Source organism: Microchirus variegatus (assembly GCF_963457635.1).
Source record: "Microchirus variegatus genome assembly, chromosome: 5".
Taxonomy (NCBI): Eukaryota; Metazoa; Chordata; class Actinopteri; order Pleuronectiformes; family Soleidae; genus Microchirus; species Microchirus variegatus.
Genome location: NC_139806.1, coordinates 17,693,553 through 17,708,904, shown reverse-complemented (window position 1 = coordinate 17,708,904; position 15,352 = coordinate 17,693,553). Strand labels below are relative to the sequence as shown.

At 40.3% G+C, this 15,352-nt stretch overlaps 1 protein-coding gene across 1 annotated transcript; it reads right to left on the bottom strand.

The window, feature by feature from the left end:
- Nucleotides 1-6,061: 6,061 nt before the first annotated feature.
- LOC310927877 (histamine H3 receptor-like) lies at nt 6,062-9,687 on the bottom strand (the record flags this gene model as incomplete). Its single annotated transcript, XM_083890285.1, has 3 exons — nt 6,062-6,811; nt 8,851-9,017; nt 9,441-9,687. The coding sequence occupies 3 exons, from the start codon at nt 9,685-9,687 to the stop codon at nt 6,062-6,064; spliced, it is 1,164 nt and encodes a 387-aa protein (XP_083746411.1).
- Nucleotides 9,688-15,352: the final 5,665 nt, after the last annotated feature.

Below are 15,352 nucleotides of genomic sequence, written 5' to 3'. Positions count from 1 at the left end.
GAGAACATGTTAATAAATGTATTTGAAAATAAACTATTCATTCAGTGCTTATTTGTATTGGAATGATGCAGCTGTCTTCTCTCCTTTCATGTCATAAACCATTTGTCTCTTTCAGGGTCACTGAGGATTGGAGACGATATGCCAGCGCACGAGGATTACACCCTGCATGAGTCGCCAGTCTATCAGTGAGTTTCCACAAATATAGACAAACAAACCCAATCACACTCTTCCCTCCTCTATAGCCCCTCCTAATGATCCCCCCTGTCTCCTGAACTGGGAGAACTGAAGGTGAGTATCCCCCTCCAGTCATCTCCCTCTGCCTCACCAAGACAGACACCTGATTTTTTTTTCTTTTCTTTTCTTTTCTTTTTTTTTTTTTTGATGGGATGGAGGGAGGATTTTCAAAAATGTATTAAACACCAAGCAATAAAATATAGACCAGGTGGGGTCAAAATCACTGCAACTCTCCAGGCTCCACAGCCGGTGTGGCTGGCGTGATGAGGTGAGGACAAAGAAGAGGAGTCTAACAAGAGCAGAGTAAAGGGAAAGAAAGTATCAATAATGCAGCGTACACTGTATACAGCTGAGAGAAAAATGGAAAACACACTGCCTGGAAAAGAGGCACTCTGGATTCTGGACTGAGTCATTTTTTATCTCGGTGCCAGAACACGAATTCATTTGTTAAATGATTTGATTTTATTGTCAGCTGTTCAAATGGTTGAGTTTGTTTGTTAGTTTGTGTGTGTAATATACATATTGTGTGTATGTGTATATAGTATATGTGTATATGTATATATATATATATATATATATATACATATATATATATATAACCATATAACCACACAAGTCTGCATAACCCTATTTAGTCTGGTAAATGTCTTTAGCTGTGTTTTTGTACTGAGCAGAAATATTTGTGTTTATTATGTTAATGTTGATGTCAATGGGAAAAAAAAAATAATGACGAGAAGGAGCCAAAAGTGAAATGCGAAAACAGAAGGTATGATTTTTATTTCATTTAATTTTTTCACCGTCTGGAAAGCCACCTTAACATGCTGCTTAATTTTGACATGTATGTTCATGTGATAAGATTATTAGTGATGAAAAAAGGCCCCATTCTCTGTCTTCCTTCCCCTTTTTTCATTTCACGATGATGATCTTTTTTTAATCTGAGGCTTCCCGTTATCGCCCATATCAGTCTCACTCTCGCACCACCAACCTCCCGTCCTCTCTCTTTGCATTTCTTGTATTGTAAACAGTTCACAAAAGCATGACAGGGTCTCTGCTCTTGCCCCCCCCCCCCCCCCCCCCACACACCTCCGTCTCTGTTCTTCCAGCTATTTGTTATTGTCTCCTCACTATGGAGTGTGTTTCCTCTCTATCACACTTTCTTTATTCTGTTTTTTCCTCTGTGTCAGAAAAGCAAAAGTTAATTAAATATGGAACGAGATGGAGCAGCATCTCTTTAAACCATCATGTCATTAAAATGGCATCCCTGGGAGATCAGCTTAAAAGGAGTCGGAGAACAATGTCTTCCCAGTCAGATATTTATGGGCCTGGTTATGTAAACATGCTCCCTTTATTCTGTATGTATATTTCATGTAATTATCACTTTTTGTAGTGCATCTCCCGTGAGATTTGTCGAGGCAAAAAGTTACTGGGGGAATGTCATTAGAGGAGACTATTGTTACTGTGCTGCTATGATACTGCGAGGCTACAATTCTCATCCTGGAGAAACCTTTTATCTATATTTGACTTCATCATTTAAAAATCATCAATGTCTTGTTGCAGCAGATCCGCAGCTGAGACACAAGGCGCCGGGCCCATTCTCTGCAGTTGCCCATCGTTATCAAAACCAAAACATACCAACTGCGGCATTCAACAGTATTTTTCTCCTCCCGCCAGCTTGCATGTGATCGTGATACGAGGAAATATCACAGATGATTTGCAGGTTTGCAAAGACCTTGATGCCTCTTACTCAGCCCGCCCATGTATCCATCTGTTAGAAAAGCTGAAGATCTGGAGTGAACTGGATTCCTTCAGCAGCAGAGGCCAGTGACTGGTGCTCCAAGGCCTGGGTGCCAGCTGACGGAAGCTGCTAATTAAGAGGGCTGGAGAGCCAGTGGGGTGCCTTATGAAACAGGGGCACCTGGGTTTCACAAGAGGGGGCTGGGTATCCATCACAACTCATCTGCACTGCACAGGGAGAACTATAGTTTGCTCAATCTCTTTGCCACGTTGCATCCTTCCACTCAAGCATCATGTCAAATATGGTTCACACAAACCCCCCCAATCCCTCCCCCTGTGCTCTCTCTCTCTCCCTTTCTCTCTCAGCTTGTGTGCATTGTCATGTTATTGCATTGCATGATGAATTTGTACAAGTGGAGGCGCATGTCATTCAAGCTGAATGCACTTAAATGCAGATGCAAGAGGAAACGCAGCTGTGCAGAAACACAGTCAAATACACGTTTAATGTGAGAAAAAAAAAAGATCACACTAACACTGGCCTATATCTATACTCCCACATGCATAACTTAATGCCCCACTCCTTTCCATTGTTCCTTGAGTCCTCTTCGCTGTAGGGTCATAATGTCTCCAAGTAATCTAACTAGCTCTGACTTGAGGGACAATATAAGGTCTGCCATGAGTTCTGTCATTACTGTTTTACCCACCAGAGGCAGATACAGCTCTCAGCCACCAGTGAACCTGCCATATTGCTATCCAACCTGACCTCACAGACGCAGTAAACCTAAGTGAACCACAGTTTCGAAAGTCGACAGCAATAACCACTGCAGAATTGCTTTTAATCAACGTCTGAAATGAGGGTGACTTGAAGCGTTGCCCCATGCTGATTAAATGTAATTGTTTAATTGCCAAGTGCTGGGAACCCATCCTAAGAGGATTCCAATGGAATTATTTAATCTCTAGTCAGGAAGTACACTGCAGGAAAAAAGCACGGAGCAAAAAACAGGAGAGCGGAAAAGCCAAAAAAAAAAAAAATCAAGCAGAAATACTCAGTTTTCTTCTTCTTGAGTGTATCGCTCATGAAATATTAATTGTAGTTTACATTTGCTTTGCTGGGTAAGTGAACGGTGTGTGATACTATTTTTTTCTCAAAATAGGTCAGAGTTTTAACTTTGTTGTTAATGTTTTTTTTTAAATGTTTTTTTTCTTGTCTGCAGGTTTTCACTCCAACACTGCTATAATCCTTCCGAGTACATTATTATAAATATGTCACCTTTTATATAGTCCTGTAGAGCAGATCTATTATGTTGATCACAAACATGTTTCAGCATCAAACGGTTCTAACAAAGCTCCAAAATTTAACCTTTAACTAAACAGAGATTCTCATGAGGGAGTTATCTAGGTCCTCCCCCCTCTGATCACCAACTGCGACTCTTGCTAATGGACCTCTATAATCTTAAGGGGCACAGGTGTAGTCTATTTAGGGTCACAGCTTTTAGACACATTGCTTGGGGTCATAGACACCCACATACGCACTCACACAGACAGACAGTGAGAGGGAGGGAGAGGGAGAGGGAGAGATACACAAAACATACACAAAATGATTACTTCCCATCTGTATTTTTCACGGTGTTATCCCACCAAGACCGATTTAAGCAGGTATGATATCCAATAACATCACACAGAACCTGTCGCCAATTGGTTTGGCTCTCCTGCCATGACATTTCAATCTATCAACAAAATCAACGGCAGTATTCCTGCTATAACTGCACACACCACGCGAGCGCTTCTCACAGTGATATAGCTTCTGCTGTCGCACTGAGATACATAGAGAGGAAAGCCTGGCTTGCCATTCTGCTGATAAATGCAGTTCTGTCACCCCAAGGGAAATGTGCCTGCATCCCTCTGGTCAGAAGTGTGCTTCTGTCCCCCCACCATGCCACGGGAGGACTGGGACTGAGTGGGGGGGAGCAGAGGCCTGTTCCCTGCAGCTGTGCCCTTATTCCCAGCACCTGACCACGGGCCCAGATGTGCACACAGGCAACAGCAACAATTTGAGCAATGTAAGTCCCCAGTGGGACCCAGGCACCTGCAAATGTAACCCTACTATCTAACATGATGGCATAATTACACCTTTAATAAGTCTGCATCTGGAAAGAACTTGTTTAATCTATCATATCTTACCTACCCAGACTGGAGAACAATACAAAAACAGGACTGCACTCTCAGCATTTCATCTGCACATCAAACAAAAGCCACTCTGCACTTGGCACTGACCCAATTAGCCATCAAGAAGACAGCAACTACGAGACATAATGCTGGCATGCATTTGTTGCAACACGGTACATTAATTAAACAGTTTGTTATTGTTGTTGTTGTTGTTGTTATCCAATGTCTTACTGTGCGTAAAACCTGTATGCCCATTACAGAAATGTGTTTATTTATTTTTTTTAAACCTAATTATAAGTCACTTAAAATTAACCAGAAATTGCTGGTAATTGTTCTTCAAAACATTTATTAAATCATTATTCTTTTAAGCGAAAGAGACACAAGTCGTATGCTTAATTTTCACAAATAAGCACACAACAATTGAATGGCACCACTGATTTCTACAGGAATGTGTCATTATTAATTATTTTCCTTTGAACCCATCGGTGTTAGAGGGAACAACAGAACGTGTGTTTAACTGAGGATTAAAAAAAAACACAAACAGCGAATTAAAAGAGCCCTGTGAACAGAAACAAAACTCTGTGTTCAGTCTGTGATGAATTGAGTCTTGAGCCTCAGTCTCTGCAAACACGGGATGCTGTAAAGGTTAATGGTGACATCTAGTGGCACAAGGATACACACACTCGCTCCTGAAAGAAAAATTGTGTTCAAGTGCTATTTGTAAACATGTAACTTCTGGGATTTTTTTTTTTATTCAAAAAAGTTAAATGTCCTTTTTTTACAAGCTTCACATTTTCTAACCTGCTAATTAAACAAATTGTACAAAGCAGTTATTTTTAATATTCTGTATTAAAGTGTCTCAGTGAGAAACTTTACTGTTAGGTTTTTATACAGCAGCAATAAAGATTGTCAAGTAATATTATTTAAAACAACGGTAGCAATGTTCCTTGGTCCTATTTTAAAGGCAACATCATTTATAATCAATACTAATTAGATAATAGTTTAGAAATGTGAATATTTTCTTTACATTGTTGTCCTGTAATAGTGTAAAAAATATATTTTTGTACATTTGGGGTAAAGTAAGTGCAGGAAATTACACTATTAATGCACACTATCATCTATTAATGGGATGTAAAAGAAAAGAATAGGGAAGTCCCATTGTCAGGCTTTGGAGAAACATTTTGCATAAACGTATACATTTACTTGCACTTTGTGTTTTCATCATCGTTGTGCTGTTACGACATAAACTTCACTGACAGCAGAGGGTGATAGTGATCTGTTTTTACATCAGCTGAAGGAAGGACGTCACAGCAGATGCAGCACTTTGCATGAATATAATTGAATATAATGTATATGTGCAGCTCAGCATAGAGAATTAACTCACATAACAAACCAATGTGTCTTTTTTATTTTCTAGAGGATGTCCATCATACAGTATAACAAGGTAGACAATGAGCGTGATTGGATTTCTTCACCTCATATCTGCAGATAAACACGGTACAGTACATAGGAAGCTGACATTTGTCATTATTATATTATTTGCATTGTTTCTATCAACAAGTCTGTATTTCAGTTGTTTGTTCTTTTCCAGTCAACAAACCCATGCAACAGCAACAAATGTGTATTATTCAGTCCAGTAAGTGAAAAATGACACGTGTTCATTGACATTGATAAGATTTGTGTTGGCATTTTAAGCAGTGTTTTTTTTATTTTCATGCTTGAATGATGATTTCTTTTTAATATACTTTAGATATCAACACAGCAAAGTGATTGGCAATTACATTATACTACATACTACCAACATCGTTTATGGTCTCTATGTGATAAAGTGTGTTGCACAGTTTGGCATCATTTGCTGAGGCTGTGGTCTTAATGGGTTTGAATGCTTCCATCCATGGCGTTGGCACATTGTTTGTCCATGCACTTGTCACTGGCCAGCACGAGGGACAGATGATGGAGTGCTGTGCCGCTTTGCACACAGGATCTTGCTAAATGCCCTGCGGAAGCTACTGTGGCAAAGTGGGTACAGGAAGGGGTTAATGGCAGAGTTGAGCCACAGGAGCCAGAAGGTGACCTCGTACCAGTGGTGCTGAATGCATCGCCCTCTACAGGCAGCGCGGATGATCATCAGTAGAGTGTATGGTGCCCAGCAGATGGCAAACACACACACTATGATGGCCAGGGACTTAGCAATTTTCTTATCCCTGGACAGACGGCTGGGTTGGGTCGCCCTGCTGGGTGAGGGATCTGGTTTTCCCAAACTGGGAGAGGAGCTCTGGGAGTGGATGGAGCCCCTTACAGCCAGTTTCATCCCAAATCCCAAGTTGTGGGGCAGGGAAATACTTTCCCCCTGAGTGGAGGCGGGTTCACTCATTTGAAGGTGCAGCTGGGCCTTCCTGCCGTGAAGCCTCCTCCTGCGTATGTTGAGGTAAATGCTGAGGTTGAAGAAAGCCACGGAGATGAAAGGAGAGAAAAATTCCAGCATTGATGCACTCAGCAGGAAATACCAAGAGTAATAGAACTCCGCGAAGCACTCATCCTTTGGCACACGACTTCTGCCAACAGCCAGCTCCCAGAATATAATAGCTGGGCCATACAGGACAAAGGCCAGCACCCAGACAGCAATCATCTTGATTATGGCTTGATGAGTCATGCTCTGCCTGGCACGATAACTTACCTGCAGTAAATATAAGCATAAATCACAATATAGGTTGAGTAATGGGAGCAGAATTGCTCAGGTGGTGAATTCTTTCTTGTATTACTGTTGACTTTTTTTAAGGGGAAAAAAAATACAATCTCTGCAAGATATAAATAAGATGATACTGCAAGTTATTCTATAGCATTGTATTATAACGTATAAGCTGGTGATATGTTTTCATAAAATAATGTATTAATTGTTTAGGTTCCTGCTGTGGTGGCAACAACTCACAAGCATTTATAAACAGCAAAACATGCAGGAACTAAGGCAAAGTACAATCATCTCAAAACTGTTCTTATCATGTAATTTAATTTAGTGTTTCCATAACTCAGTGAACAAAATGAACAGCACAGGTACAGTGAGTGAACACATTTAAGGGCCATAAACCACACGTTCTACAATATCATTCTAAACAAACAGAGAAAACCTTGATCACCAAAGCTCCAGCGAGAATTTTAGAATATAATATTGCAGCATTTGATTACATCATATGCCACCAGACACACAATTAAATGTGAAGTCAAACACATTTTGATGCAGATAAAACACATGAATTGTTAATGTTTACAACACCCGGACAGCATGCGGCACAGAAAAGCATGTGAATGAGTGTTAAGTCAATTAAGCACCTCTCATGACCACTTGTCTCAATTAGTGTCACATCCTATGTCCCTGTCCACATTCTTGTTCAGCGGGCAGCAGACTTTACAACCTCTCCAGCTGCTTTGAAGCTACGCCACAGTGACTGCACTTCTTCTTCAAAAGAAAAGGAGGAATGGCTCAGTTTATGTTTGCATAAATTAATTGGGTATTTTCTTGCCTCCGATTCACGTAATGATGTAGCACTCAACTGAATCAAGTGTCCTCGTGAATCCAATCTGATATTTTACATGATCCTTATAATCTTTGATTCCTCCAGAGAGCATGTCGGATGAATCTCAGCGTCTTTTTTTTTTTTTTTGTAATGAAAACTAAAGCATAATGTGATCGTCTCTGTTACAGTGCATGTTGCATTTTGTTAATGTGCCGCCATTTAATTTAACTGCCAACTGTAATCTAATTCTAATCCGTCTTTTCTTTTCCAAAGACAAACTTTGTGCTGTGACTGTTGATGATCCTTTTGTCTTTGGATGTTCAGAGAGAAATGCTTTTAGGAAAATGCTGCTTGGCTGCCGGTGGCCTGTTTCTGCTATGATTGATCTCTCCAGGTTAGAAGGACCATGGCATGGAGGAGGATCGCTATGATCAAAGCTGGCTAATTAAAGAAGAGGCTCTCTCTGGTGTTATTTGTATTCATTGCTCTGATGTTAAGTGTTGGCTTGTGAAGGGAAACAGAACACTCTCTTGTTCTACTATGCCAAGCCTCATCCCGCCTCTGCGTTGACACTCAGTGTATAGGATACAGTCAGTCGGCTAATGCACAGACAAGCCACAGCAACAGATTCAGTGGGTGCATTGGAAATATTACACTAACTTCACATAAGTGCTAAGACAGGGAGAAAACAGTCATAGTTTAACATTATTAGACGTGGAAAGTATACATATTTAAGTCTTCAAGTGTGGCCATAAAAATGTTATAGTGTATTGACAGTTGTTTGTTGTTTTCTGTGGCCCAAAGTCAAAATGTGACTTTCTTTATCTTCATCAAGGGGGACGACTATAATTAGGGGTGGCACCGGGCCTGAACGGGTCAGGAATGATTAACCTCTGCAGATGGACACATTTGGGAAACTGAGGTGGCACTGCCCCTATCAATGACCTGGGAGGCTCACCAGTCAGAAATTAAGCCACAGGCAGTGCACAATTGGATGACAACAAGGTAAAAAAAAAAATAATAATAAAAGCAATTTTAGAAGCAGAAAATGAGAACAAAAAAAAACAAGCATGTTTAATTAACTTCAAACATTCATTTCATTTTGCCCAAGTCTACATTTCTTCAGCAATATTGCAATTGTACATTCACGTTGACGGCCCTGTGTGTATGTGTGTGTGTTATAGGTGCAAGATTTTCCACTCACTGCTCGGGTGACTGACAGGAAACGATCATAGCTGATGAGGACAATGCTGAAGACCGAGGCAGAGCAAAGCAGGTAGTCCATGACCAGCCACAGTTTGCACAGTCCTCGGCCCAGTGTCCACCTGCCTGTGAGGGTGTAGGGGATGTAGACTGGAATGCAGAATGCCCCTGCATAAACAGCACAACAGTGGCATACACAACAGCATTTCAGTCATGTGCACTCATTCATTTTGTTTTGCATGTTATCATGCATGTAATTACAACAGTCAAGTATATAGCTATGATATATGTAACAGAAAACTGTAAGGTAATTAAATGAATGTGTCTCATAGATGCTTATGATTATGAGAACAAATATTACTGTAAATGTTTACCTCTAAATTAAGTGATATATATGCTGGTGGGCATGAAAAATCACATTGTAAAGAAAGAAAGAAAGTGACAGACATACCATGACAGCACCAAATCATAGTTGAAGGATTTCATATTACATATTTGAAAAAAGCAAAACAAACACAACACTTTTAGCAAATCTACATTTTATTCTGTCGTTTCAATAAAAAAAATAAAAATACATAAGGCTGGACTTACCTACAAGAAAATCTGATATTGCTAAATTGAGGAAGTAGTAATTGCACTGTCTCCTCAAACTCTTGTCCACTTTAAAGGCCAAAATGACCAGTGCGTTCCCCAAAACTATCACTACAACCAAAGTCACCATCATCACCATCAGGATGACAAACGTGGCTCCAGAAAACACGAGTCTGCCCTGGACTTTTTTGGAAGCACTGTCAAAATAGTAGCCGCTGGAGTTGGAATCGGTCTGATCCTGCGACATGGTCCTGGTGTGAGGCGAACGACGCGGTCGACCAGCGGTGACACTTTGACAACAGCAACAGGTGCTCGGCGAATGGACATTGCATCCATCCAACGCGCACTGTGGACTCAGAGCGCTGCGCTTTCTCTCAGCCTGAGCACAGTGTCCAAGAAAAAAACACACACACACAAGAGAGCGCACCACGCTCTCCTCAAAACGCTGCCTTGGCACAACCAATTACGCGTGATTTACTGGTAATAACTGGTGTCTCCTGCTCTGTTAGTCCGTCACACATGTAGAAAACCCTTTCTAATATGACTAAAATGATATTTCAGCAGCAACTTAATTCAGTTAAACTTGTGTTTGTTCTATTATCATCCTATTCAACTACAAACGAATGTTGCCATATTTTAATTGATTAAAAGTCAATTTATTTTCCTTTGATCCCGTGAATCGACCCCATGCACTGATCTGCCTGTTTAATAGTCTCCAGTTGTATCTCATCCCAAATGAAGTCTATTTATAGAAACCTCATATTTGATTCATTTGGCACATGCTCTCACTACTGAATATGCTCTCAAACTAAACCAGTAAACAACCTTGTGGAATGTTGTGGGGGGTGAGGAAGGCTGCAGGAGAAACGCATGATGACTCCATTACACAAAATGAAGGTGCAATTCAGTTCGGACAAGGAGAATTGTGTTTGAGTGTTTGCATGCAGAGATCTATGAATTGGATGTGTTTGTTCAAATATCCAGCTATGTGCACAATGATGAAAGAGGTCAAACTGTGAGGACTATGAACCTGTGCCTCACTGAAGAACCTCATGTTTTGGCTATAAACAAATTTGTCAAAATTAGTGAGGGATTGTTTCTTAAAATGTAATCAGACCACCAGTAAGGAGGCACAAATATCTGTTTCTTACTTACTCTTACTCTTACAGCAAGCCTTGTGATATCAACAGGTTTGCCAGTTGTAATAGAAGATTCTATGGCACCTAAAGTCAAATATAGTCATATATAATATAATAAATATAGTGGAAGTTGTATATTATTTTTAACTTCCTCTTAATCTCCTGTGTGTGTATTTAAGCTTCCAGTGACACATAAAGTGGAGGAAGCTGAAGCACTTATTTGCATTCTGATACAAGCCTGTCAGTCCCCCAGCTGTGGTCTGAGAGAAATGAGAAACACTGCAGAACAGCAGAAGTGACTGAAGGAGCCCAGCTTAAATTACTGTTATTTTCTCACAAATGGGACCACCACCATCTCTCAGAGTTAGTCACATCGCTGTTGCAACACAGGTTCCACTGCAGGCAACAGCACATGGCAAGTGTAGGAGTCTCGGTGCAGCTTCAATCAGGCCCCAGTGAAATATCTGTTCGAATTGAACAGCCACATGGCGTTTCGAGTGTATTACAAAGTATATGTAAATTAAAGTGTCAAATTAACATAATGTTTTAAATCCTTGCAAGGTTAATAATCTTTTGGGTTACTTGCAGGCTACTGTGATTTTGATGTATGCGACATGTCAAAAGGTGACTGGGACTTTAAACCTTGTGACCTCAGAGGACAAGGGGAGGACCTACGGACAGGTACCAGGAAGCAGGTAGTGATCAATGGAGAAATGTTTGGTGTGGAGGAGGAGAGTAATCCTGGAATCTTAAAGCCCCACCAAAATCCTGAGAAGGAGTTAACCTAAGAGTAAAAGGAATTACTTGAAGAAATCCTGATGGAATATATTTGTTTGAGCCTGCCTTGCCGGTGAGATCTCTCCATTTTTCTACTTTTTGTGCAATGCATCGCTAAGGACCATTTTTGCGTGTTTTTGGTGGAATACTTTTTTGGTGTTTTTGGACTTTTGGTGTTTTTTGATGCCATATGTAAGAATGTGGCCAACAACGGTTACTACATTTAAATTAAAAATACTGAGGTCATTTAGTTTCTAATGTAACTGGCAACCCGTGGTTGCTCGGCAGCTGAGACTCTACTGACTGCAATGACTGGTAGACGGCGGTAGGTGGCGCCACATGCCAAAACAGGATTTCAAAACATAAACATGATTTGCAGTCTGCAAAATATTTTTTTTAATGCAAATATTTTGTCTGTACTGTTGTTGTTGGTGAGTTCAGTTTGTTATATGAACATTATTCCTGAGTCTCTGTGACATATTAGGAGGATTTTATGGCCAGTTGCTTTAGATTTATTACATAATGCACCTTTAAGAATATTGTTGTAGTTTTTTGAACAAATTGTGACAATCTAATTGAAGGAGAAACGGTGTGATTGTTTCTTAATTTTTTATTCATTTGTGCCATATCATGTGCTTCAATTTTCCCTTCCAGAATGTCAGTTTTGACAAAAGATAAAGGCCCGGGCACTTTACCATATGAGGAATGCTTTGTTTCTGCTTGTGCACATCAGGTTGACAGCTCAGAAAACAACGTGCACAATAGTGCAACTCCAAAAAAGAAAAGAGGTGAAAAAAAGAACATATCTGGCAACGGATACTGAACAGATTCAACATTAAATCTTATACTGTACACGATTGTAACTCGGTTTTTAGTTGGAAGAGTCTGAATAACAATCCCAAGTGTTCATATTAATAACACTGTCTGTCAAATATAATTTGAATATTCAGGTCATTTTGGGGCTTCTTATAAACGAGGCTAATGACAGTGAAGCACCCACTAGTTATGAATGGCAGTTATTCAAATATTCAACAAAGACACAAAGACATCACAGAAACTGGTGATGTGCCGCCATGGAAACTAATGCATTTATGTTTATACTATGCAGGGCTGCACTATTGTTGTGCTGTGACACTTCTCACAGAAATAAAATTAGCTTTTCTCTCTGCCATCACGAGGCGTGAATCATGGATTATAATTGGGGGGGGGGCACCCCATAAGTGACAAAACTTTAGCAACAGTTTTGCTCTTGCGTTTATTCGATTCCACCAGAGTAAACATCTTTTATTCCAAAAGAATTAAATAAGTGTCATGCATAATGTATCGATCACACCGGTGATGCAACCCAACCCAACATTAATGTTAAATCATTAAAGCGCTCACACTACTCTGCTCCTCTGGGTACTGTGTGGAAAAGCTAAAATATTTGGAACGCCATCTCCAAAGCACAAGGTGTATTTTATTATGAATTTTGATGAACTGCACATTGAACAGAAAAAAAGTGTGTCAGGGCAGCAATTAGTTCAGCAGGTGCATTGTCATTGGATTTTAAAATGCATGTGAGGTGAGTCATCTGAATATAGAGGGCACTCAGAAACAAAGAGGCTGCACAGAGGCTCTACTGTTGCAATTATACTGTGCCGTGCAGTAGCTCTCCATTACTCTAGTGCTCAAGTGTTTGTGTTTGGATGCTAGGCTGGAGTACTGATGCTATCGTACTGTAACAGTCTGCCTATTCAAAGTAATCACAGTCGTAATTAAATGATAAGATGGCAGTGGATGTCCCCGTTCCCCATATAAACTACAAGAAGTCCTTCAAAGACCATCTTTATAATACAGCATGCTGTTATTCACACATGTGTTGTACCTTTTCAGCATATCATTGAGCAGGTCATTGAAGATGTAGTAATGTGAGTCAGTTCTGATTAAGCCTATCAATCGGCTCCACATGACTTTTTCCTGTATTTCTCAGTACAGCAGTGCTTTATTCTTGTGTCAGTGTGGTGACATTGACACGATACTTTTAATGTCACAACCGATGGAGGGAAGGCGGAAGAAGGATAGCTACGCGAATAAAGCGAGACAGCAAGATGATGAGATGGCAGCAAACAGTCGCAATATGGACCGAAAGTCATCCGTCCAGAGTGCTCTGCAGGCTCTTCCGAGGAGTGGACTCTGCTGAAAGTTCTTCTCTTTTTGTCCAATGCCCTATGAAATCAAAACATTTCCTTACCATACAATGGAAGTACACCTGATCAGGCCACGTGGTTGGTGTAGTGGTGGTTAGCAGTCTTGCCTTTCTGCATGTTGAGTTTGCATGTTCTCCCCGTGTGTGTGTGTGTGCGTGGGTTTTCACCGGTTTCCTCCCACAGTCCAAAAATACTTCGATTTGGGGATTAGGTAAATTGGACACTCTAGATTGACTGTAAGTGTGAGAGTGAGTGGTTTTGTTTATCTCTATATGTGGCCCTGTGATGGACTGGTGGCGACCTCTCCACGGTGTACCCAGCCTTTCGCCGTATGTCAGCTGGGATCGGCACCAGCGACCCTCGCAGCTCTCATGTGGAGGATAAATTGGTAGAAGAATATGCATTGATATTTTTGGCAATGGTACATGTGCCATGGTAGCGTCAATCTTTACATCTCATGCAGAGCCGTCAATGAGAGAGCTCAACTCGTAGTTGAATGGCTTCACAGCCTCACAGTTTTTGGCAGAGCTGCCTGTGAGATGAAGGGGGGTCTGGCATTTACATTATGCTCCACATCCACAGACCCTCATTGAAATGCTGTGGGTGTGCCTCATCGTGACAGATTTTTTTATTTTTTTTATTCAACTTGTTAAATTTTTCATTTCATTTTCAAAAGTTCCAAGCTGGTTAATCCTTGTATAAATGTACCCCACCCTAATACCAGCATTTGTTGAATAAGTCATCAGTGTGGAACTGCGCTGTAATTATTACTCCACAAATTATGTCAACTTTAAAAGGAAAACTGGGATGTTAAATAACCAGAATGTGTGAGGTTTGATTAGGCTAAAAGGGGAATAAATTAATTAGAGTCAAAACATTCTTTGTCGTGTCTTTTGTTTTCTCTTTCACAAACATGCTTTATATGTTCTCTTCCCTCATGATGCACAACACTGGTCACTTTTTTAAATCGTGGTTTGGTAAGATGCATTGCTCCATCTTGCTTTTAAATTTGTAAATTTCCATTACGTGAGCTTCAATATAAGGCTGTGACTTCACTTTCCTTGCTAAAGGAAACGGGCAAATAATCTATTCTAAACAGTGCCGTGTTAATTCTAGAGTATCAAGCTGGTTCTAAAGCAATTATTTCAGGATTATATTCCTCATATAAACATTAATGATATACCGTCTCACCTCCGCCAATGCTGACAAAAACCCTGTGAAGATAATAGGTAAACCTGATGATCCACCGGGGGTTAATGTTCAAGAGACAAGGCTGTTGAGACCATTTTAAAGATACAATCAATGTGTCTGAGGAGTCATATGTCAAGTAAAAAAAAAATGATGATAAATGTAGCACCAATGATCATTTGCATATATAAAGCTATCATAAAGGAAAAAGAACAAGAAAATAATTATTTCCTAACACTTTTACCATTAATGACACAAGTGCAGTCTCATAAAGGCCCACATTGTGTGTGTGTGTGTGTGCGTGTGTGCGTGCGTGCGTGCGTGCGTGCGTGCGTGCGTGCGTGCGTGCGTGCGTGCGCGTATGCGTATGTATATGTATATATATATATATGTACACATCATACACAATATTTCACACTGAGTAGGAGACCCCACCTTACCTTCAGAATGAGAGCCTTTCATGTAAATGATCAATGTTTAATCAGTCTGGTTCATTTTCAAACAAATTGTAAGGTTGTTGATGTTAACCATGGCTTAAAAATGCCTATTTGTCCAAATCTCCAACCGTGAAACACTAGTTTGATGTTATACTGTATCTGTGATATTTTAATTCCTGTTT